The sequence below is a fragment of the Bos mutus genome, chromosome 19 (assembly GCF_027580195.1).
Source record: "Bos mutus isolate GX-2022 chromosome 19, NWIPB_WYAK_1.1, whole genome shotgun sequence".
Lineage (NCBI taxonomy): Eukaryota > Metazoa > Chordata > Mammalia > Artiodactyla > Bovidae > Bos > Bos mutus.
The window spans coordinates 30296217-30318080 of NC_091635.1; the positions used below are offsets into that span (position 1 = coordinate 30296217).

General features: G+C 55.0%; 1 protein-coding gene across 9 annotated transcripts in view; it reads right to left on the reverse strand.

Moving 5' to 3' along the window:
* HDAC5 (histone deacetylase 5) overlaps positions 1-15969 on the reverse strand; it is a 37459-nt gene extending 21490 nt beyond the window's left edge. For 3 of the 9 annotated variants that reach the window (XM_070389907.1, XM_070389914.1, XM_070389912.1), the window contains exons 1-3: positions 15811-15969; positions 9867-10077; positions 2968-3039 (exon numbers count right to left, since the gene is read on the reverse strand). In XM_070389907.1, the coding sequence (XP_070246008.1) occupies positions 2968-3039; positions 9867-9888 (94 nt within the window). In that variant the 5' untranslated portion in view covers positions 9889-10077; positions 15811-15969. The other 6 variants (XM_070389913.1, XM_070389911.1, XM_070389909.1 and 3 more) reach the window with 5 other exon arrangements.
* Positions 15970-21864: the final 5895 nt, after the last annotated feature.

Sequence of the window (21864 nt, forward strand, 5' to 3'; positions counted from 1 at the left end):
ATAAATAAATTTTTTTAAAAAAAAGAAAATCTAGGGGAAACCCCAATACCAAACACAAACCCCACGGCACTTCCCAACATCCACAGCATTCCTTCCCGGCATAAGCGGAATTCACACCCTCCCTCACTAGGGAAAGAGAACTCCTCCTCCATGCCTGCTTTTAACATCCTGCACATTGCCCAAGCAGCAGCTCTGCCCAATCCAGGCCAGAGGGAAATCCAAGGCCCAACAGAATGGAGGCAGGGGAACCCCCAGCACCACATCCCTGGGAATCCCACACCCAGAGTTCAATCTCCTGGGTATCCTGAGCCGAGACCAAGCCTGGATGAGAAGGGTGCCCAATGTGGGCTGTTGGGGGAGCCAAGGCAGAGACCCCATCCATCAGGGAAGCCCTGACAGCACTAGCAGAAGCTGTGGTTTGTCCCCCTCCTTCAACAGGAATAGTGGAGAGCACCCGGAATCCTTCATGGGCTCGCCTGCCAGGACTCTGGCTCACCCACTGGGGCAACTTACCATATCTGTCTACTCACCCAGAGGGCCAAGCCTGAGAATAGAGCCCAAGGATCCTGCTGTCAACCAACCCCGGATGCCAGCCCCCTCAAGCAACATTCATTCATCCATGTGCCAGGCACTGTGCTAAGAGTGTACAAGACAGTCCAGAGAGCCAAGGGTGCCCCTCAAATAGGATTCCAAAGACTTGCTGCTGGAGTGGGCAAAGAGCTCAGGGCAGACGCCCACCCTGGAAAGCTCCCCTTCCTCAAACCCTAGGGTTGGGGAGGCCTGGCGACACACACTACCCACGAAGTGCTCCTGGACACCTGCCTTTTTAGCCACAGGCTTTTGCATCCCGTCTGGAGACTGATCAAGAGATGAAGAGAGGGGGTGGGGCGGGGAAGGGGGTGGGGCGGGAGGAGGGGATAGTAGGGGGAACACCAGGCTGCCTGGCCCTCATGGCTGTGTTTATCCAGGGTGGATTTTTTTTTTTAACCCAAAGGTTAAAGCGTTTCTATTTGAAACATCTATTTACATTCCAGAGTCCAAAAAAAAAACAAGGCAGCCGAGATCCAGGCCTATATCTGTCCCCAGCCGCGTCACAGACACAGCATCAGAGCTGCACAGGGGGAACATTCTTAGCCCTCTCCCCGAGCCGCTGAGGTGACTCACGCCTCCCTCCTGCCAGCATGGACCACGCCACCGCTCAGAAGGCTAGGCAGCGCGCGTGTGTCGGTTTCGGTGGGGGGTGGGGGGACCCACAGGGATCTAGAGAGCGGGCTGGCTGCGGGGGCCAGCGGGGGTCTATGTAGAGATGGGGAGCCTTTAGGAAAGGGATGGGGGCAGCAGGGATCCAGCCTGCAAAGATTCTGGGGTCCAACTTGAAAGAAGAAGAAAGGACATGCTGAGGAGGAAACTTCAGGCCAACGGCCAACTGCTTCTGGAAGGCAAGGAACAGTGGGAACAGGGCAGGATGGGTGGACTGATACGGCATTTGCCAAATGGGGTAGAGCGGCTCCCCCAAGCAGAGATGCTCTGCACAGTCATCCCTTTGCTCTTCAAGAGACCACTTTGACTCCCAGGGGGTTCAAGGCAGAAGTCAGCAGATAGGGTCTTCAGCTAGAGCTGTGGGCTCGACTGGACCAGGGCTAGACTGGCCCCCTGTGTTTACACCCTTCCCAGGGGACTATGCAGACTCTGCACCACTGGCCCTAGGGTTTCAGTCCCATCCCAGAGGCCTGCACAGCGGGCATCCTCAGGGCTGGTCCCCAGGGTTATGCCACGACCTCAGGAGACCGCATGGGCATCCCTGCCCAGGCAGATGGCTGGCCTTGTTTGAAGGGTTTTCCAATCTTCCCCAAACCTTCATCCTCTGACACATCTCAGTCCAGCTGCAACCTTATCCCTGGACAGCTTAGAGCCAAATCACGGGTGCCTCTGCAGGCACATGGCTCCTACCTTCCAATCCAAAGCCTGGGACCCACACCCACCTACCCAGAGGCAGACTCCCCATACATACACATACAGACACCCACACCCACACCCAAGTGCCAAGCCACTGCCAGGAGGGGCCAAGCAGGCATGGGTCCAGCAGGCCCCTCCCTAGAGGAAGCATCTGGTGGTGCCGGCCTGGTGGGGAGGCTGTGCCAGGAAGGCCTGATGCTGCCAACAGGTTCCTGGGAGGGAGAGAGGGAGTGGCTCAGCCCTGGGGGATCCCACCCCCAGCCAAGAGTCCCTGCTGAGAAGGGGGCAGGGTTAGGGAGTCCTCAAGCCCAGTGAGCCTGAGTAACATTCCTTCATCCTCATGTGTTGACAATAAACCAAGGCCTGGGGGAAGCAGAGATATTGGGACGGGGGTGGTCAAGGGAGCTAAGGCTCCCAACATCCCAGGTGCCAGCCTCTGCCTAACTCAACCAGACTCCTCCTCCTCGACCAGACTGGACAAGCCTCCTCCCTAGGTGTCTGATTCCCAGGATACTCTCACCTATGGACCGGCAGAAATCACTGCAATGGACCCTCTGACCCCAAGAACCCACCAGAGGAGCCGGCGGGGTGGCGGGGGGGAAGCCTTTATTCTTATGGACACTCCGGCTCTAGTTTCTTCTCTTGTCCAGACCTGGGAAGCAGACGGCCTGGAGGCAGGTCACTGACCCACTTTCTCCCCTCTTGACCACGGTGCCAACTAGGCCAGGACCGTCTAGTAATCCACAGCCCCCAGCAGTGGATGCCGACCCTGCCAGCGGCCAAAGAGATGCTGCGCAGTGCAGCTGGAGGGCGTGGTGGGAGGGCAGGTCTAGGAGAGCAGGGAAGCCCACCTCAGAGAGCACACCTCCCCTGACTGCACATATTCTCAACAAAGACCTCCAGAAAGATCTAGGCAGGACCCCAGCTGGGTGAGACCTGGAGCCAGACGCTCAGCCGCAGAGACGAGGATGCCCAATGGCAGAGGGCAGGCGGGGACACGGAGGCACTTACCTGTCACGGGGATGCCGTGCAGAGGGGTCCGGGGCAGGATTTCCAAGGCTGGTTCCCGGCCTGGCATCCCATCTGCTGAGAAACAGGATTCCGTTTCATAGATGGTCTGCAGCATCTCCACCAGCCCCTGAGCCTTGGGCACTAGCAGCATGCCCAGGAGGGGCCGCCCGAGGCGGGGAGTCAGCCACAGGGAAGGTGGTCGGGTGGGGCCCTCGCGGCTGCTCAGGGGCTCCCTCAGGCCACGGCTACTGGGACCAGCACGATGGGGAGGTGCTTCATCCGGCCTGGGCACTTCTGGTGGCAGGAGGAGCCAGGAGCCCCAGAGCTACGGGCCCAGTGCCCCTCTAGAGGGGCATCCGACCACTGGCCTCTCCAGAGGTCCCAGGAGTGGGGTCTGGCTGAGCACTCAGGGGACAGGAAGGGGAGCTGGGCAGGCAGGCGGGCTCTCTGTGTTCCCTCCCAGCCCTGGGTGACAGCTCTGGGCCCGGCTCCCTGCTCCTCCTTCCCGAATGAGCCGCCGGCAGCTGGCAGGAGACTGAAATAGCAGTTGGGGGAGGGCCCTGTCTATAAATAGGTGGAGCATGCTCAGGGAGCCGCCGGCTGACTGCCAGGAGCCCGGGCCTGGCGGAGGCCCCATGGCGGGAGGAGGGGGAGGCGCGTTCCACCCCAGGAGGAAGCGCCAGGGAGGGGGATGGGAACCGGGAAGAGCCTGCACTCAGGGCCAAGGCCACAGAGCCGGGTGGCCAGAGGCTGCGCTGGGGCAGGGCTCGGGCTGGAATAGCCACACATCTGGGAGCAGCTCTGGGATTGCTTTTGGCAGACAAGGGGCTAGAGCCCCAAAAGCCCGACTCCGTCCTCTATGTTCCCTCGCACCATCCAGAGCAGATAAAGCAACTGAAAGGGTCTGGACAGGTGGGCAGACAGGGCCACCAGGCCAAATCGTGCATCTTCCCGGTAATCCTAACAGCCAATGGGAGCTGATTTACCTTCTGCCCTCTTTTAGACCTGGGAGGTGCCTCCCCGCCCCCCTTGACCAGCAGGGAGATCCCTGAGCAGCAGCTAAGTAGTGGCTCCCTCCTACCTATTGGGGTGTCACTTCCAGAGGCTGCTCAGCTTCCTCCCAGGGGGCAGAGAGACCCTTCTGGGACAGGCCTCACTCCACCCAGAGAAGGGAATCTGGGAGCACCTGCCTGTGCTCAGACCACAGGTAGCTCTTCCCGCGGTGAGTGCAATGCTAAGTAGCACATAGATCACTTCGTTTATTCTGCACAATGACCTCAGGGAGAGAGGTGCAGACAGGGAAACAGAGGCACAGAGAGATGAAGTCACTCAGGTCATACAGCCGCTTGAATGGTAGGGCTGGGACATCTGAAGTTCATGTCTGAGCTCTAACCACCACAGCCCCTGCTTCCTGCACAGGAGGCACATGAAACTGCCCCAGGGTTTCCAGTAACAGGTACAATGACCACCCCCCCGGGACCCAGGTAGGCGGAGACCTGGGGTTGCAGCCCCTGTAAGAAGAGTTGAGGGGCTGCCAGCATCCAGCCCTTCCCCATCAGCCTCAGGCCTGGCACAGCAGGGCCCGCTCCTGAGACTGGTGTGCCATGAGGACTGGTGATATCCCCACCTACGCTTCCCACTGCTGGCCCATCCCTTCTCCTGAGGTTGTGCCTCCCACTGATACAGAGATCCCACTTGGCCCCCTGACCTCACTGGAGCCTTTTAATAGCCTGGTTATTCCTGGGTCTGTGTCCCCCTCCCCCTTCCTGATGTCACAGCTGCTATTTTGGAGCCCCCTCTTGGCCCCTCCTTGCCCCCAACTCTAGGCATGGAGCCAGGGACACCTGTCCTCTCCCTGGACTGGATGACCTCACCCTCCCGTCGGGAGCCCAGGAGGAGCTGGCCAACCAAGGACACGAGAGATGTGGCTCCTGCCAGCTGGGGAGAGCAAAGGGGCCTCCTGCCCTCAGGTGGAGAGATCACATGGATGGGGAAGGGGCAGAGGTGGGCTGTCCCAGGTGCTAGACTGGCGGGTAAGATGGGTATGAGGGAAGCTGGAGGTTAACAGGAGCTAAAGAAAGCTCTGAGCCTCAGCTTCTTAGTCAGGACAGACTCCAGAAAACTGGTGATGGAGCAGTGTTCCCCACAGGGGTCTGGAGCTGGTGGACACTTCAGAGTAAGTCTGGGGACTCCGTTCGGCACAATGCACCCCAAACTCATCCTGGCCAACCAGGCTTCCCAGAAAGCAAGGGGAGGGAAGGTCAAGGTCTCCTCAGCAGGGTGACAGGCAGCAGTCTCGATGGAGCCCAGAAAGCTGGGGGCAGCAGCCCATCCCAGCCAAGACTCCACCCACCCACGCTGAAAGCAACCAGAAGGGCTGGCTAGCCCTGTCCTGGCTCTCTCTCTGCCTGCCCCAGGCACAGGAGAGTATGGTAGGGGAACCCTGTTCTGGAAGAGAGGAAATCATCAGTTACAATGACTCAAAAGGCAGGGCCCCCGGAACGTGGAGCAGTCAGAACCCTAAGGAAACACAGCTCCCTGTTTAAGGAAGCTGAGAGCCCCCGGGAGGCTGGGCAACCAGAGGTGGCCAGAGCCAGGGTTTCAGGGCAATTCCCAGCACTGCTATGACTTTCAGCAACAGCTTGAAGTGGGAAGTAAAGTGTCAGACACAGCCAGATGATCCTCAGCATAGTTCCCAGAATCCTTCAGGGCAATAAGAGAGGAGCCCTGCGATGGGGACAAGTTTCGTTTTTCTTCTAAGGTTCAAGTGATGCAACATCTTCCTAACGTCTAACCTCAATCCTTCCTGCTTTATAGCTCCTCTCCTCCGGGTTCATGTCTCTTTTCCATGCCCCCTCCCCAGCTCTCCCGTGCATGTGTCACCCCACCGATCTTACAGAGCACCCACCAAGAACGGCTCACAGTAGCCTCATGAAAAGCAGGCACCATCCCCTCCAGAGCCACCATGACCTCATTTGCTCCCTCCCTCCCTCAGAGGCTGGGCTCAGGCCTCCTAACCCTTTAAATGTGGAGAAGGAGAACCTAAAGTGGTTCCTTGAGCTTGCGAAGGCTCCCATCTTCTGGGCCCAAAGGCCGGGGTGGGGCCCTGACTGTAAGGAAGAAAGTGAAATCTGCTTTGTGCAGAGTATAAAAGCCGAGGGCTGTGGGGGGAGTGCAGGATGCAAGCTGCCATGGGGCCCTGGAGGCAGGCCTGCCTGCCCTCCAGTTCTCTCCTGTCCTCGGAGTCAGTCATGCTGGAGCCTGTCAGCATGGCCCGGGAGCCGCCATATGCCAGGTCCCATGCTGGGTGCTGGCTAAACCCTCTCATTTGAGACCCAGCCCAGAAAAAATGTGAACACCTACTGTGGCATCTTCCACATCCCCTCAGGGTTGACCCTGCCTCCTCCGACTATTCCATGCTAAGCCTTCAATCCCTTTGGAATGGTGGGACAGGGGAGGATGGCGCTGATCTCAATCTACAGTGAGTTCAGAGGCATGCCAGGGGGCATCAAAGTGGAGAAGGGACACCAGAGTCCACTTCCCAGACCCCTGCCCCATGACGCCTGTGACCCACTTTCTCTTCCTTCCCCGGCGGCACAGAGGCAGAGGCTGAGCCTGAGGCTGGGAGGCAGGACGCCGAGGTTCCTGGCTCCACCCCACGCCTATGCCCCAGTTTCTCTGGTCACCCAGAAAGGAGGGGGCAGCCGGGAAAGGGAAGGAGAGAAAGTGTGCAGCGAGCTGGGAGGTGCTGGGCAGGCAGGTATTGTCATGAAGCTTGTCTCCCTCCCACGCTGGGGCTAAGGAACCCGGCCGCCGCCTCCTGGGGCCCTGTAGCCATCTAGACTGGCTCAAGAGGCGGGCCTTCCCAGTGCCCACACCTCTTGGCCACAGCACGGAGGACAGGGCAGAGAGGGACCAGAGTGGGCCAAGGCCCCAGGATAGCTCCTCCAGGCTGGCAGGGGGCACATCCTGTCAGTCCTTCACACCCACTGATGGGAGCAGGAGTGAAAATGAAGCCTCAGTCCTCAAGCCTCCCGGTGCCTAAAGAGAAGCCAGATATCAGGGAGTGGCCTCCTCAGGGAAGCGGGCAGCCCCATCAACGGCCTCTGCTTGTCCTCCCAGGACTGCAAAAGAGGCAAATCAGGTCAGATGCTGGCATCTGGCCCAGCCCAGAGGGAAGTGGATCAGCTCCCACTCCCCAGGGAAGACTGGGGAGCCCCAGAAGTAAATCTCTCGAGATCTCCACCTGCCACCCCTCACCTGGAAGACACTTTCTCACTAACTTGTCTGCTATGAGGGCAGGGATGGATCATCTCCTACTTTTCTTTTCCAAACAGGAAAGCTCCTGCCCTGAGACCAAAGGAGGGAAACTGCCCCTCACCCAGGCCTGCCCTTCTGAGTCCTGAGGAAGAGAGGGGTGAGTCTTCAAGGACTTGGGAGAGGGTGGGGTGCTCAGAGATCTGGGGAACTAACCACTCTCCTCATCCCCACTTTTAGCCCCAGGCCTGTGGCTTCACGCTGTTCCTAAGCTCCCTTCGAGGGACACCAACTACAACTCGTGGTTTCATTGGACTTGCATGGAGTTCAAGCAAGCAGTTTCCAGGCTTTTGCCAGGTGCCCAGCACCCGCAGCCTCAGCCCAGATGACACCCTGAGCTCTGGGAATGGCAGATGTTGGGCCCCTCGATGGGGGAGGCTGTGCAGAAGTTGGCCCACTCCCCCAGTCAGAGCAGCTAGAACTCCACATTGGGGAGAGGAGGCCTGGAGCCCTGGAAAAACTCAGTAGGAAGGGCCTCGGGACACTGCCCCTGAAGAATGATCCCAGTCTGAGCCTGGCAACAGTCCTAAAACCAGCTTTCCAATCTCTGGCCCCCTGTCCTTCTTCTTCCTTGCTGAACACAAGCAGACGGCATCTCCCCCTGCTGGGGGGAGCGAGAAAGCCAGCCAGGAGGCGCGGCCAATTCGATGGGCCCCTCCCGGCCAGGCTCAAGGTTGATGGACCCCTCAAGCCCCTGCCAGCTCTGGGACAAACGGCTACATGGAAGATTCAGCCCACTTGCATCTAGAAAAACCCCTCTGACCTGATCCAGCCGAGGTTGGATCGTCTTAGCCTTTCACTGTAAGGCACTAAAATCCCAAAGCTGGAAAATGTCCTTTTGGAGCCACCAACAGATGCCTCTGGCCAGCTCCCGTTCCCCTGGCCACCAGTTAGACCCCAGGCCTGGTGTGCCTAGATATGGCTCCCAAACAGGTCAGTGTTGTAGCTCAGTTGGCACTCTTGTTAGGCACAACCAACCCTGCGAGGGGCAGCATCCAGCTGAGATGGCCAAGGGACTGTTGAGAACCCACCAGGCCTCTCCTTCCCCTTCACCAGCCCAGCCTCATAGGAGGAAGCAGGAAGTCAGAGTAGCCCACCCTCCAGCACCAGAGTCACACAGACCTCTCTACGTCTAACGCCTGGCACAGCCCCTGCAGGGGAAATGAAGGCAGGCATTAGCAGGAGGTTCGGAGGGGGGACCACAATCCCAGCGGAAGGGGGCCCATCGACAAAGCTGATTTGGTGAATCTCAGGAGCCCAGCCTTCCCCAGCTGGCATTCTACTCTGTCTTGTGCCCGGACGATGTCACGATGGAAAGGGCAACAGGAGGGGGCACAGGCTTAACCAAAACAAAGGTCACAAAGCCAACCAATCCCACCAGCTTCTGGCTTCCCTGAATCTGTTGGAAGCCCTGGGACTGTGGTCAGGGCCACACGTCACCAGCACGCGGTCCTCACGACAGGAAGCCACCAGATCGAACACAGTGATGATGACGGGGAATGAGATGGGCCTCGACTCCTCCCTGATCCTGCTTTGCACTGTCCTGCTAACTGGTTTCAGTCTCCAGGCCCTAGTTTCCCTGTCTGTAAAAGAATGAAAGGTATCTCCCACCCCTGTAGAAAAAGATGTACTAGGAAGGGCTTGGGGGTGGTGGGGGGGGTGGTGGTTAAAGTTGAGCAAGATGGACTCTGACCCTTTTAAGTCTGTGCCGAAGGAGACAGCCAAGGAGGGAAAGCAGTTATTACTCTGACCACACTGACCCATGACCCCCCTGTGAAACCCCTGAGGGTCCAGCTTAGGCTGCTTGGACACAACCACATGGGCAGACATCCAGACTCACCCGTGCACAAAGCTGCCTGGAGTCCCACCCACAGACTATTTCTGGCAGCACTAGGCAGGCTCCTAGGAGCAGAGGGGAATAAGAAATCTCAGAGTTGGAGACCCCAAATTAAGAATCTCCCCTGTCCAGGGCATGTCTACTTGGACTCAAAGAAGAGAGCCAAGTCTCCTCTGCCAACGTGTCACTGCCCACTCCTCACCCCAAAGCCACTCATCCCAGCACAGGCTAAGGCTGGAGGCCTTGCAAACCTCCACCAAGAAAAAGAGTATGGAACACAGAGTATGGAAAAAAGTATGGAACTTCAGCAAGAAGAAAGGACACCACCACGACAAGGAAGCTGGGCATTCAGCTATCAGAGGGAACTTCTTCCAACATTATCCCCAGACCTCCCAGAGGGACTCAAGGGCACACAACCCCCTTACCCCTGCCTGTCTTGGTGAACAGGGGCAGGGTGGCATGGAATTGAAAGCCCCTAAGTCAAGAGGGCCAGCCTGGGATCACAGTTGGACCCATGCCCTCCCAGGGCTAGGCTGGACCATCAACCCATCAACTTCAGGTCTACCCCTTAGTCAATCACTCCAGGCTTGCCTCTGTCCTTTTCTCACTATGCTTCTCCACTGCTGACCCCTCATTCCCTTATGGCTCAGACCCTGAAGATCAGCTGGCCTGGGGTGGATATACCCATACAGCCCATTACATCCAAAGCCACCCCAGGTGCCTTCTCCAGCTTCCCAACTCTTACCCGACTCGGTGGGAGAGTTCATGCCGGCTCTGGGCCTGCAGGAAGCTGGCGTTGGGGGCTGGGACGGGAGGGGGTGGAGCTGCGGTGATGTCAAGAGAGACAGACGATAACAGACAGACGGACGGGACAGGAGCCCGGGGCCGCTGTGCCTCTAACGCCCATCCGAGGCCATCCTTCGGGGCGAGGCAGTCAGGCATTCAGAACGGCATTCCTGGGGAGAGATGGAGCAGGGTTAGCGGGCCCCAACTCAGGAACCTGAGGGTGGAGGGAGACCTTGGAGCTTGTCAGTTACACCTAGGGAACAGACGGAGGCTACCTGCCCAGCAGCACAGCACTGGACTAGACCTAGTTTCTTCTCTTTCTAACTGGTGAGACTGCCGGCTCTCACGGGAAGGGAAATGGCTACGGTAACCACATCCAAACTCCCTTTCAGGTGACCACGTCCACTGTCAGGTGGGGACACCTTGGAGACTCCCAAGGGTGCCCAATGCGGGATAGGGTATGCGCCAAGGTAAAAGTGCAGGAAGGCTTCTGAACTCTGTCCAGGGCAGTGGAGAGACGCAGGGCTGATCTGGAGCCCCTCAAAGAACTTAAGGGCGAGACTGGTCCTCCAGCCCCACAGCCTGAGCTTGGTGCTCATCTTCTCCCTACTCCCGGACCTTGACGTCACCCAACCCTGAAAACGCCACGTGCTTCTTTCTGTCTTGGTCTCCCCCATTCAACAATAGGTTGCCCTCAGAGAAACAGGGCAACAACTGCTCTTTCTCTACCCATTAACCATGCTGTTTCTAAGAATTTCGAAAGACGGACACATTTATCCCACATCCGGTGCCCTCTGGACTAGGGGTCCAACGCCTGCACCCAGGGCCTTGCATGTGTTGTATAGGTTGTGCCCCACGCAACGAGGTCTGAAATCCAGCCTCTGCTCTGCCTGCCAAGCTACACAGGCTGAATCCACCCAGAATAAGGGACGCTGTTTTCCAGTTTGTACAAAGACACCAAGAGACCCAGCAGCAGGCCTGCTGAGGCCAGTAGAGTAAGAAAGGATGTCCCAGTATTACAGAACCATGTGTCTGCCAACTGTCTCCACTCCTCCAGCTCCCCAACCCCCTCTGGCCCCACAGCTAGCCCTCAAGCTTCAGACACTATACACGCACCCACCTGGGCCCATCCCTAAAGAGTTCATGATCCACCCTAGACATGATCTCATTCATTTTTTTCCAAACGAAGGCAGGCCTTCCAACACCTAGTGAAATGGAGGGAACAGGAAGCAATAGGCAGGGCCCAAGTTTTAAACCCTAACTCTGTTCCCAAAACTAGGAAGAGGCAGTCACTTCTGCCCCTGGACAGCCTACCTCCTGTCCGGATTAATTCTTGGTAAACTTTGCATTCTCATCAAGGATGGCCAGGCATGAGGTCCATACGGGGCCGAGGAGCCCAGGACTCAGCCATGGCAGAGATACAAGAACACAAACATTGACACACACACAGGTGTACTGCACATATACTAGGAAGATCTCAAGTCTTCTACTGCCCCCTGGGACTGGCCAAGGGACTGTTGAGAACCCACCAGGCCTCTCCTTCCCCTTCGCCAGCCCAGCCTCACAGGAAGAAGCAGGAAGTCAGGGTAGCCCACTCTCCAGCACCAGAGTCACACAGACCTCTCTACGTCTAATGCCTGGAACAGCCCCTGCAGGGAAAACGAAGGCAGGCACTGGGAGGAGGTTCGGAGGGAGGACCACAATCCCAGCAGGAAGGGGCCCATCGACAAAGCTGACTTGGTGAATCTCAGGAGCCCAGCCTTCCCCAGCTGGCATTCTACTCTGTCTTGTGCCTGGACGATGTCACGATGGAAAGGGCAACAGGAGGGGGCACAGGCTTAACCAAAACAAAGGTCACAAAGCCAACCAATCCCTGACTCGGTAGCCAGGGAAAGGTGCGCTCAGATTGGGAGATGGGAGTAGGCCGAGAGAAGGGGCTGAATGGCTCCCAGCAGGCACAGGTGTAGGGCAAGGTCAGAAGAGGCTGTGCAGGGTTGGGGCCAAGCTCAGGAATGCAGCAGGTGGGGCTGTTGGTGCCCTGGCAGGGCCCGCGTGGGCAGACAGCTCAGCCCATGCCCACCCCAGGGCTGGCGCCCGGTCCTGCTCACACCCTTTCCCGTGGGCTGGGGAACACAGGTTCAGAATTTCCCACGATTCCCAGCAGCCCGAGTGACCCAGCCCGTCTCCTCAGTGAAAGGAACCTCCACAACAGGGCTCTCAGGAGCGGCAGAGTCTCCACTGGCCAAAAACTAGGTTAAGATCCGCCCTGAGCCCCCATCAGTCCTCAACCCCTGGAGAGAAGAGGAAGGGAGGGGCTCCCAGAACTCCCAGGAGGCTCCGGGCTCTGAAAGGCTGCACTCCGGCCCACCCTACCGCATGTAACAGGACCCCTGGGCCCCCGTCCACCTGCAAAGAGTGTCTGCCAACACTCCCAGGAAGCCTCCCTGGGAAACAAAGCAGCGTTCACTTTGATCGTTCATGGGGACAGGCATAGATATTTGACTGGGGGTGGGGGGAAGGGCTGAAGGGGGAAAAGGGGAGCTTAATGGTGAAAACCTGAGCTGTCTGGTCCCTCCTCAGCCGGAGAAACTCACTGCTGACCACTGATATAGGAAGGTCGAGGGCGGGGGGCAGTTGGGGACCAAGAGCTCCGTGGCTCCCTGCACGGGAGCAGTGAGCAGCCTGGCTTCCATGACATCACAAGCAGGAAGACCCCAGGGTCCTGTCCGCACCCCCTGAGAACTCTTGTCTTCCAGTCAGACCTCTGTCCCACTCCAGGATCCAAACCCACCTCCCACCTCCAGCCAGGGCGGCAGAAAACCAGCTGCATCTCACCCTACAAGTTCATGGCTAAGCCGGGGAAGGAAGGGCAAAACACCCTAGGGTGATACGCCTCACTCCACTCAGAGGCAATACAATCTCCGGTGGAGGGTGGGAGGAGAAGGGCAGACAAGTGAGGGACAGGCAAGGATGCGCTGCCTCAAAAGCCCCAAGTTCACAATGCAGCCCCACAAGTATTTCATCCCTCAAGGAACCTGAACTCCACCACCACGAGGCAGTTCCCTCTCCCAACACACCAGCTCCAGCCCTGCTCAAGACAGGCCCAAGTCTTGAGCACTGAGGCCGGCCAGGGACCCCTCCCCTCCCAGGTGAGCTGTCCAGACCAAATCCTGTGAGACTACTCCCAGTCTGAGATGTGCCCCCAAAGTCTTCATCAGAAAGCCAGGAGCCCAAACATCCCATCCTAAGGCACAAAGGAACTCTCATCTTGACCCCTCCTGACCAGGGCCCTGGTTGATCACTTTCTCCAGCCTGGAGCCTTCCCACAAGCTGGCCCACCAGAAGCCTGGAGGCTGATCAGAGCCAGGAGGGGTGGCTGACTTGGATGTCAGGGCCCAAACTAAAGGAGGGGGGAGGGCGACAGGGGAGGAAAAAAGGCACCAGGCTGACAAATTCATTTTTGCAATCGGCCCATTTCTGTTTGTCTGCTCAGACGCAGCTCCAGGCATCTGCACAAGCCAGATGGAGGGAGGCTGCTATTTCTAGAAAAAAAAGATGGGGGGTGGTGAGAGGGGAGGGAGGGATGAGGCAGAGGGCAGAAGACCGGGTCTGTTTGCCCTAAAACCTCAGGCAGAAGGATACCCCCTCACCAGCAGTACCAGACAGGGTCCCCATTCAAGAAAAGGCTGGGGCTGGGGCTGGGGTGAGGTGGGGTGGGGGAGAAGAAAGGCAGAGAAAGTTTAATTAGCCAAAGTCGGCTACAATAGGCCTCCTCACGGGCTGCATCAGGTTTTCATTCATGAGCAAGCGACAGTGCTCCAAAAATGCCAAGAACCGCCCCCCCTCGCCGTCTCCCCCCCACCCCCCACCAAGAGGAGTGCGTCCTCTAGCAGGCTGGCTGAGCCTGATGCCGTGTTCCAGACATCCCTCCTCAAAGGGATGTGAGTAGGAAGAATTAATTATTAAAGAGCAGCTGGTACTTCAGCACCAACTGCACTCCCCCCAGCTCCTATAGCTGTTGCCCCCCTCCTCCCTGCAGAAACACAAACTACCCGTGCCCCCCCCAACATCCCCAGGCCCCATTTCTAAACACACAGCTAACATGCCACCCCTAGGGAAGGGAAAGCAAACCTTTGTCTCTGCAGCTACTTAGAGTGGGTGGGGCATGTGATACTGCCAGCCACCCCCCCACCCCCACCCGGTTACTCCATCCAGCCACAGAGGAGGGTATACTGGGAAGGGGAGGCTGGCACAGAGCTAATGTGCCCTCCATCCTTGCCCCCAAGTAAACTGCACCCTGTATCTGCTCTCCGGCCCCACACAAGCATACCTTCCCAGGACAGAGTGGAGATGCTGGGGACCCAGTCCTCTAACTTAGAGACCCCCGCCTGCCTTGTCTGGACACAGCCCACAATCAAGTCCAAGGGAAGAAAAGCAAAGGGAGGTTTCAAGAGAAGGGGCAGAAGGCAAACCAAGAGCTCCCCAAGCTTTGTGTTTAGGAGGAAGAGGAAGGAGGGAAGACTGAAATGAAAAAGCAGGCAGCCCCCAACATGGCTCACCCACCAAGCCCAGCCCAGCCCAGCGTCTCAACAGCCAGCACAGGCTGAGGAACTCTGGTGCCTAGAACTCAAACGGAGGACCCTTCCTGCCTACATCCTCTAAACCTGAAGAGGCCCAAGGCAGGACCCATCTCCAGGCTCCAGTTCTCCAAAGCAAACTGGTCAGGGGTCCTTTTGGCTAAGACTCCTGGATCTCTCATCCCCTGCCTCCTTTTGTTCCTATGGTCTGACTCCATCCTTCCCTCCCAGTTGGACCTGGAACCCAGTTACCATCAAACCCACTTATCCCAACCGCCGAAGCTAATTCCAGGCCCCAGAAGCACAGTGGTCACTGTCAGAGCGGTGGGTCTCTTGAGCACCCCAAAGCAGCTGCAGCTGCCACCCTTCCTCTTTAGGGATACACCTCACCTCAGAAGGCCAACCGGGGAGTATCAGGTGGTCACCTCCTCCCCAAAATGCGGCACTCCCACCTTCCCCTCTTCTCCCCCACCAACCAGCCTCCCAGATTAATTACTTATTACCCAGCCAGTTCTCGTCTCCCCCAGGACCCCAGAGAAGGGTGGGGTAAGGAAGCAGCTCCCCCCAAGTTAAAAGGCACGGGCAGCGCCCCCTCCCTCTGTGAGACACAGACCCAGGATGAAAAATGGGGGGCATCCACCCCAGACAAGAAGTGTGTGGGGGGGGGGAGGCGGGTAGCTTTCATCTCCTAGCTCTCTCTCTGGCTCCAGGGTGTCAGACGGGAGAAGAGGGTGGGAACAAACGCAGTAACGCCTCACTAGGGAGGGGGTGCGAATAATGGGAGAGAGAAGTAAGGTGGGCCCACCGGCCCCCTCCTCGGGCATGTAAGTCAAGGACACAAAATCAAGGATGCGTTCCGAGGTATGGGTAGAAGCGCTGTGGGGTGGGGGCGCCCCTCACCTCAGAGTACCAAGAAAGGCTGTCCAAGAAGGGTCTGCAAAGAATTCGGGTGCAGGGCTCAAATCGCTCTGCAACGCACAGCGCGCCGCCCGGGAGAGGGCAAATCAGACAGCCCCGGCCGGTCTCCCGGCCATTTGGGGGTGTGGGTCGCGGGAAGACGGGCCCCTCCCTTACCTGTAGGGAAGGCGCCCCTGCCTGGGAGGGGCAGGGAGGGGCGCGGGTAGTAACCCCGAGGCCCGGCTCCCGGGCTGGCGATGCTCCCGGGGGGCGCCGCCTGGCACCCGGGCGCCGGGAGGAAGGAAGAGGGGCGCGGAGCTCGGCGCGCGCTCGGGGAGCCCGCGGGCAGCGACGGCAGGAGGAGGGGGCGCTGTGTCGCGTCCGGGGAGCCTGGGGGAGATGGGATCGGGGCTGGTGCGGCGCGCTCACCCCCTGCGGCTCGAGCTCCGGCTTCGCGGGCGGCGGCGGCAGCAGCGGCGGCGGCAGCAGCGGCAGCACCTCCTCGACGGCTCCTCCATCTTTGCGGCGGCTCCTCCGGCTCCGCTCGCCGCCGCCACCAACAACAACATTCGGAGACGTCACTCCCGTCACGTGACCCTGCCCAGTGCTAAAAATAGACCCAGACCCCCTCCTCAACTTCAGCCGCCACCAACCCCTCCCCTCTTTCTTGGCCCTCCCCGCCGGGCGGGGCCAACAACGCCACCGTGACAGCTTCTTAAAGGGCCAGTACCCGCAAAGGGTTGGGCTGGGGAGGGGAGGAAGGCAAGGGATCCGAGCCCTGTGAGCAATGTTGGAAGGAGCGTTGCGGGCTTACGGGTTTGGTTCCTGGGGGCTCGGCCCTTGGGATGCACGATTTTCCTCCCTGCGCTTCCTCCACTTCCTTTTCAGACCATGGATGGTGCAATCGTTGCCTGCTTAAGCTTCTCCCTAACACGCCCTCCCGCGGTGGGGGAGGGGACCTGGGGATGGATTCCTAGGGGCTGGGAGGGCCTTGGAGGCCCCAGCTAGGGGGCCATGCTGGGGGTGGATGTCTGGGACAAGCCTCGAACCCGCCAGCTCCGACCGCACACACTAAATCTGTGTCAAGCCAAAAAAAAAAAAAAAGACTGGGAAAGGCCAGGACAGGGTTGTAACAGTCCAAGGCCTTCAAAAGGAAGACTTCCGGTCCCTGGCTTCGGTGCCATCCTCTTCTACAACTCAGTAACTCACTAATTCCACTAACTAAAATGTATCCTAAGGAAATAACATTGCTGTGCTCAAAAATGAGTACGGAAGGAAAGAGATTGCTTCTAATGATGTGAAAAGTTGGAAACAACCTAACTATCCATCAGGAGAGGATTAGCAAATAAACTAGGGCGCATCCACTCAGTGGAATCCCATCCAGATCCAGACATTTAAAATGATACAAATCTGTATAGACCTTAAAAGATGCTCAAGATACGTGGTTTTCTTGAAAATCAGGAAACAAGTACTACAGAATTGTTGCATTATTTTTTGGTCCCTCCCTCTTCCATTATTATAAACAACAAACTACATACTACATCCATACGTCTGAATATGAATGTGTATTAATAAGCCTATAAGAATTTATGCCAAAATATTTACCTTTGCTTTCCTGTTTTATCTTTTTCTGTATATCTGAAATTTTGCAACTATCATGTATCATTTATCTGATCGGAAAAAGTGAATATATAAATGTTTCTATAATAAATAATAAAAGGTTCTTCCTACAAAGTAGCTCATGAATAAGTCTCACCCATCTTCACCCCACCCCTTTTTTGAAGTCAAATCATCTCTCATTTGAGAGATTCTAGCCGCCGCCCTGGCCAGTCCACTCGCTGCATCATCCCAGCCATCTCCCACAGCCAGAATGACCTTTTCAGAACCCAAATTTAATCAAGGGAGGGCTTAAAAGCTGTCCATTTTTGTCACTAAAATCTGTATCTGGCCCAGAAAACTGGCTTTCAAACTTTAGGGTACTCACAAATTACCTAAAGAACATGTTCAAAATGCTGACTCCTGAACCCTAGTCACAGTGTTTGTTTTTCAGTGAGGATGGGCCTAGAATCTTCATTTTTAATAATTTTGCTGCAGCTGGTCCTCTCCTCATATTTGAAAAAAAAAAAAAAAAAGCCTAGAAATTTCTACATGGATCTGGTCCCACCTCACCTCTCTTCCTTTAGCTCTCTGTACTTCAGCCGTTGTGGCTTTCTCTCACAGCCTTGAAAAGCTAGTCTCTTGTTCCTCAGGACCTTTGCACAGGGTGGTCAGTTTTTTCTCTTTCTGAAATGCTCCCCTCCCCTCTTCTTGGCCTGGCTAACTCTTATTCATCCATAGCGCTCAATTAAATATCACTTCCTTAAGACCCCATGCTTTCACTGCCAAGGGCCTGGGTTCAATCCCTGGTTGGGGAACAAAGATCCCACAAGCTGCATGGGCATGGTCCAAAAAAATATATATATATAAAAAACTTCCTGTAAGAGGCCTTCTTTGGTCCTTTTAAGTTGGATCCTCTTGTTATGTTAAGGTTGCATGCCTTCATTGACCCTGATAACAATTTGTAAATATACATCTATTTATAGCGCTATTGGATTAGTGTCCATCTCTTCCTCTGAGGAGTATTAAATGATTAAGCAAAGGTGAGCAGTTTTTTTTTTTTTTTAGATAACTTATTTTTTGAAATATTTATTTATTTGGCTGCGTTGAGTCTTAGTTGCTGCTCACAAGCTCTTTGTTGTGTCATATGGATCTTTCCTTGCATCAGGCAGGCTTAGTTGCTCTGCAGTTTGTGGGATCTTAGGTCTCCAACCAAGGATGGAACCAATATCTCCTGCATTGCAAGGCAGATTCTTAACCACTGAACAACCACCACCGAAGTCCTAAAGATAAACAGTTTTTGACTGTGGACTCTGAGCAGAAAGGCCACCTCAAAAAGTCATTCCATGTCACTCCAAGACAGGGGTCTTCTTGTGTCTGTCCTATAATGATGGTGCCATTTGCTGTCATTCTTGTTTTTTTCCTAGCCAAGCCACACGACATGTGGGACCTTTGATCTCTCACCAGGGATCAGACCCATGCCCCCTGTGTTGAAAGAAGGAGTCTTAACCACTGGACTGCTAGGGAAGTCCTCCATTTGCTGTGATTCTTATGCAATCTATGACATCTCTTGGGTGGTTAGGTTAGGTTGAAGTTTTGCTTTTTCACTGCTTATGTTTTGCCTCCCCAAGCAGAGTAGGAGTTGCCTGGAAAAAGCACTAGGATCATATATATTTTTTTGCCTTTCTAGCACCTAGCACTCCACCTGACACATAGCAGATACAGGTTCAGGGACATTGAAGACTCTAGAATTTTTCTCTCAGGATCTCAGAAGATGGGGAAAAATCTTCCCATCAGGTACAATAGATGTCAATATATGTCTTATGGCCAAGCCCTTCCCATTCCACAGATGAAGGGACTGAGAATCTTGCCCAGAGTCACAGAATTCATGCAAGCAAGAACTCGGATTCAAACTCAGATCTCTCTGGCTATAGCCCAGATACTAGGGAAAGGACCTGGGGTAACTGGACTCCCAAGTTCAACACTCTAGCCCCAATCTCTGGAGGTTTCTGAGATGAACACCTTGTCCCTGCCATAGCCAAATGCCCCAGAAGTTAGAAAAATTCACCACATCTGGCCCTGATGAGTCCAGATTTTTTCTTATCTGGTAAGTGGGATGGAATATCAGACCACCTGATCTGCCTCTTGAGAAATTTGTATGCAGGTCAGGAAGCAACACTTAGAACTGGACATGGAACAACAGACTGGTTCCAAACAGGAAAAGGAGTACATCAAAGCTGTATATTGTCACCCTGTTTATTTAACTTATATGCAGAGTACATCATGAGAAACGCTGGACTGGAAGAAGCACAAGCTGGAATCAAGATTGCCGGGAGAAATATCAATAACCTCAGATATGCAGATGACACCACCCTTATGGCAGAAAGTGAAGAGGAACTCAAAAGCTTCTTGATAAAAGTGAAAGAGGAGAGTGAAAAAGTTGGCTTAAATGGCTTCAGAAAATGAAGATCATGGCATCCGGTCCCACCACTTCATGGGAAATAGATGGGGAAACAGTGGAAACAGTGTCAGACTTTATTTTTTTGGGCTCCAAAATCACTGCAGATGGTGACTGCAGCCATGAAATTAAGAGACGCTTACTCCTTGGAAAGAAAGTTATGACCAACCTAGATAGCATATTCAAAAGCTGAGACATTACTTTGCCAACAAAGGTTCGTCTAGTCAAGGCTATGGTTTTTCCTGTGGTCATGTATGGATGTGAGAGTTGGACTGTGAAGAAGGCTGAGTGCCAAAGAATTGATGCTTTGGAACTGTGGTGTTGGAGAAGACTCTTGAGAGTCCCTTGGACTGCAAGGAGATCCAACCAGTCCATTCTGAAGGAGATCAGCCCTGGGATTTCTTTGGAAGGAATGATGCTAAAGCTGAAACTCCAGTACTTTGGCCACCTCATGGGAAGAGTTGACTCATTGGAAAAGACTCTGATGCTGGGAGGGATTGGGGCAGGAGGAGAAGAGGACGACAGAGGATGAGATGGCTGGATGACATCACTGACTCGATGGACGTGAGTCTGGGTGAACTCCGGGAGTTGGTGATGGACAGGAAGGCCTGGCATGCTGCGATTCATGGGGTCGCAAAGAGTCGGACACGACTGAGCGACTGAACTGAACTGAACTGAGCTGAAGTGGGATTAAATATTTCCCCATGAATTCTTCTTATGTTTCTTGAGTATAAACAGAAAGTGCTGGAGATATAGAAATGAAACTACCTTTAAGGATCTTAGAGGTCTCTCACAGAGAATAAAACTATCTTTTGTTATGAGTCCCTGTGCTGTGCTGTGCTTAGTCGCTCAGTCATGTCCGTCTCTTTGTGACTCCATGTATTGTAGCCCACCAGGCTCCTCTGTCCACGGGGATTCTCCAGGCAAGAATACTGGAGTGGATTGCCATGCCCTCATCCAGGGAATCTTCCCAACCCAGGTCTCCCATATTGCAGGTGGATTCTTTACGGTCTGAGCCACCAGTGAAAGTGAAAGTGTTAGTCAAGTCTGCTCTTTCTGACCCCATGGACTGTAGCCTGCCAGGCTCCTCTGTCCATAGGATTTCCCAGGCAAGATTTCCCAGGCAAGACATCTCCTCCAGGGGATCTTCCCCACCCAGAAATCAAATCCAGATCTCCTGCATTGCAGACAGATCCTTTACCAGCTGAGCTACCAGGGAAGCCCTAGGAGTTCCTAAGGTGAGCCATTGCCAGGACCATTCACCATGGAAATGGGAATTACAAGGTTGTCTCCTTAACCAGTGCCTCAGATTCCCCATGTAGAATGATGAGGCAGAAGAGATCAACTAGTTGACTGGAAAACTTCTGACCCTGGGACCCAGTAGTGAATTTGGATTCTTGGTAGAAGGACATTAATCTTGGAGAAGAGCCAGGTGTTTAACCTATAACCTGACGGGTTGGCAGCACCATTGGACTTTGAGAAGGAGGCATCAGGGCTGGGAAGAGGAATGAGGACTGGTGAGCAACACTGCCAAGGGCTCTGGGAGCTCCTACTCCTGTTGGAAGTCACCAGAAATGTCCTGGCCAGTTCTTGGAGCAAGACAGAGGGCAGCCTTCCTCCCTAATCAGTGGATGCTGTGGAACTCACAGATACCCCCATCTCCTCCACCCTCTCTCACTCACCCAGCATCTAAAGTCAGCATTGCCTGGGGACTTCCCTGGTGATCCAGTGACTAAGACTCTATGCTCCCAGGGCAGGGGGCCCAGGTTCCATCCCTGGTCAGGGAACTAGATCCCACATGCCACAACTGAATGCTGCCAATTCCTCATGCCACAACTAAAGATCAAAGATTCCAAGTCACCCAACTAAGATCTGGTCCGGCCAAATAAATATTTTTTTAATTAATAAATAAAGTTAGTATTGTTTGGTGGAACAGATGAGGCACCCAGTACCAATGTGCCCTCACCTGAAACTCTCACCCAGATCCGTGGATAGAATTCTAGAGGCTCTGGGGCAACCCTTGTAGAGTATTCCAGCCTACAATTCTGGTCTCCAGTGGAGGAACACTTTAGGTGGCCCTGCTGGCCTCCAAAGACTGCCTGGTGGGGAAATAGTCACCACAGCTATGCCTAAATACAGCATCAAGTGGAAAATAATACAGAACAAGGAAGAACTAAGTGGATAAACTCATGCAACACACATTTACTAGATATTTATCACAGGAAATAGGCATTCTTTAACACTTTTGTCAATTACCAAGGGCAACTTGTTCATAGAAACATGTTGTTTTTAGTTCATTCAGTAAGAATTTATTGACCTCATTGAAAAATCATGAGGTCAGCACAATACTAGTTACTTTGGGGGTGGCAAAAAATAAGAAAACAGGATGGGAGACAAGAAAACCTGGGACCTAGGATCATTCAGGGCTT